At 65.6% G+C, this 2,582-nt stretch overlaps 1 protein-coding gene across 1 annotated transcript in view; it reads right to left on the bottom strand.

Moving 5' to 3' along the window:
* Positions 1-640: 640 nt before the first annotated feature.
* USP36 (ubiquitin specific peptidase 36) overlaps positions 641-2,582 on the bottom strand; it is a 12,815-nt gene continuing 10,873 nt past the window's right edge. The window contains exons 12-17 of the mRNA XM_009324589.1: positions 2,456-2,577; positions 2,025-2,176; positions 1,426-1,596; positions 1,011-1,126; positions 798-930; positions 641-722 (exon numbers count right to left, since the gene is read on the bottom strand). Coding sequence (XP_009322864.1) covers positions 799-930; positions 1,011-1,126; positions 1,426-1,596; positions 2,025-2,176; positions 2,456-2,577 — 693 coding nt within the window. The 3' untranslated portion in view covers positions 641-722; position 798. The remainder of the gene's footprint in view (positions 723-797; positions 931-1,010; positions 1,127-1,425; positions 1,597-2,024; positions 2,177-2,455; positions 2,578-2,582) is intronic.

Genomic DNA, 2,582 nt, shown 5'->3' with positions numbered 1-2,582 from the left:
CGCCGCCTCCCGCGTCCAGCGCGGGGCCGTCGGGAGCGGAGCCCTGCCCGGGGTGGGGAGGGGCAACGGTTCCACTGCGACTTGCACAGGGGCAGGGGGGAGGGGAGCGCAGCCCTGGCAGAGGAGAGGAAGGCAGAACTGGGCAGGGAGCAGGAGAGGTCCAGAAGAGCAAGAGGGGCTGGAGCCCCTCCCCGCCCAGGCCATGCCCCGGAGACAAACACCAGCCCCGGTGCTCCCAGCTCCGCAGCATGGGCCACTGTCCCCCTCCGCACGGGGCCGGTGGCCGGCATGTGGTGGCCGGTGGGTGGCAACCCAGAGCAGCAGGGAGGATCGGCAGGCACTTCCCCGGAGTTCCCCCCCCCGAGCCTTAAACTCCAGGCTGGGTGGTAGAAGGGGCTGCTCCAGCCCCAGGCAGAGGCACAGAGGAGGTGGCAGAGGAGCCTGGAGAAGGCAGGGGAGCAGGCCTCCCTTCCCCCTAGAGGGGGCGAGAGCTCAACCCCTCTGCAGCTGGAGAACCAGCCCCCACAGACAGCAGCTCCCAGAAGGGGAAGGCAGGGGACACCAAGCACAGTATGACCCCCCGGGCTAGGGCCCTGGAGACATACGGGATCAGTGTCCCCCCCCGGCTCTCCTGCGCAGCAGGGCCCAACAGCTCCCAGGACAGGGCTCCCCCGTCAGTCCTTGACCCAAGACTTCACCGACGGGGGGACGCAGATCTCCGCCTGGGAGGAGAGGAGCAGTGTCAGCACCCTGCCTGGCAGCCGCCCCCCCTCCCTGCCTCCCTGGGGTCTGCTCACCTCAGAGCCTAGAGCTCAGGCTGGCCGCCTTGGCAGGATGAGTGGCTGACCAGAAGCTGCGCTTGGCCTGCAGCTGTTGGAAGGGGTTGGACTGTCTCTTCCGCTCCCTCTTCAGTTTTTTAACCTTCTTTACCTGTGGAGAGGCAGGCAGGCTCTTGGAGTCAGAGCGCAGTCCCCTGCCTCCCCCCAGCCCCAGACACAGCCAGCACCCACCTTCCCTTTGTCATAGTCCTCGTCCCACTCATCGATGACAGTCCCGCTGCAGGCCCACGCTGCTTCCTGAATGGCATCCTGGCTGACGGCTGAGGCCTCACCCTCCCAGGTCAAGACTGCAGAGCAAGCAGGGTCAGCAGGGAGCACCGCATCGTGCTCCACTGCACCCACCTTGCGCAGGGCCCCCACCCCAGGCCGGCAGCTGGAGCCCCTCACTCCAGCACCCCACTCTGTGGCACCCCCAACAGCCCTGCAGCCAGGTGCATCTGCCCAGCTCCAGGAGCCCCCACAGCTGCCTGTGCTGGTGCTGGGGGGAGCCCAGGCCCTGGCAGAGCACAGAGGGCTCTGCCCGCGTCCAGGGCTCAAGGCAGGGGAGCCGCATGGCTGTTTACCCACCTAGGCAAGCAGGGATTACCTTGTTTGCCATACGCCTTGTCCAAGGAGTTCTTAAGCAGCTCCTCTACCACGTTGGCCTCCTCCTGGCTCCCAGGTGCTGTGCCAGCCACACGGCTGGGCTCGGGGCTCAGGGCAGCTGGGCAGATCCTGCTCCCTTCTCCAGCCTGGTTGTCCCAGGCACACGCTGCCACTGCGGAAACAGGAGAGGTGAGGACAAGCCAGAGGGAGCTCCTGTGTCACGCCATCTCAGAGGCAGATCTCGCCCCAGGAGCCACTGTCGGGACGAACAAGGTCCTGACGGCGCAGGGCGTTTGGGCACACTAGGGCCTGGTCTGGGCAGGGAGGAACTGGGGGTAAATTTTCACCCCTCAAGGGGCCCGTCTCCACGAGTCTGGAGAGGAGCACACCCTCATCTGGGGTACAACTGGGCAACTCTCCTGCATGAGCAGCAGGCAGTCAGCCGAGGACAGCAGTCAGAAAGACGGGCACCACCAGGCAGTCGTGGGGACCAGCAAGCACCGGGGACTGGACACCAGTGCTCTGAGGGTCTGTGTGGGCAGACGAGCAGCCAGCTCACCCCTGCCAGGCACCAGGCAGGGTGGAAGCATATGGAAATACCTGGGGTGCTGTCCGCGGCACGGACGCCGTTGGCAGGCCGCTCCAAGGCTGGGGTGCTGAGGCTTTTCCTCCACTTACGCTTGCGGTGTTCACTCTCCCCAGCCTCAGCCTCCACCCTCCGCCGCTGGGGCTCTGTCTCAGCCCTCCTAGAGCTAGGGAAGGCAGCAGGGGTCAGCTCACTCTAGCCAGACCAGAGGGGGAAGAGTTTGAGCTCCCCGCAGGGCAACGGGATGCAGGGACACCCACACCCCAGCGCTGCACTCAGGGAGGGGTGAAAACACCCCCTGGCACAAGCCAGTGCTCCAGATGGCTCCATGGCAAGGCTTGTCCCACCCACAGAAAGACGAGATGCACCCGACTGCAGCCCAGGGAGCCCGACTTCAGTCAGAGCAGAGGTGCACAGGGCTCTCACGTGCCCCCTGGCCCCTCACCTGCCCGAGGACAGTGTCCCAGAGCAACGGTCTTCTATCTCCTCTGTCCTCCTCCTTTTCTTCCTCTTCTTCACAGAGGAGATGGGCAGCGTGTCCAGGAAAGTGCTGCAGTCTGACACTGGCTGGG

This window comes from Pygoscelis adeliae, unplaced genomic scaffold, assembly GCF_000699105.1.
Source record: "Pygoscelis adeliae isolate BGI_AS28 unplaced genomic scaffold, ASM69910v1 Scaffold445, whole genome shotgun sequence".
Lineage (NCBI taxonomy): Eukaryota > Metazoa > Chordata > Aves > Sphenisciformes > Spheniscidae > Pygoscelis > Pygoscelis adeliae.
This window is presented reverse-complemented; position numbering and strand designations above follow the sequence as displayed.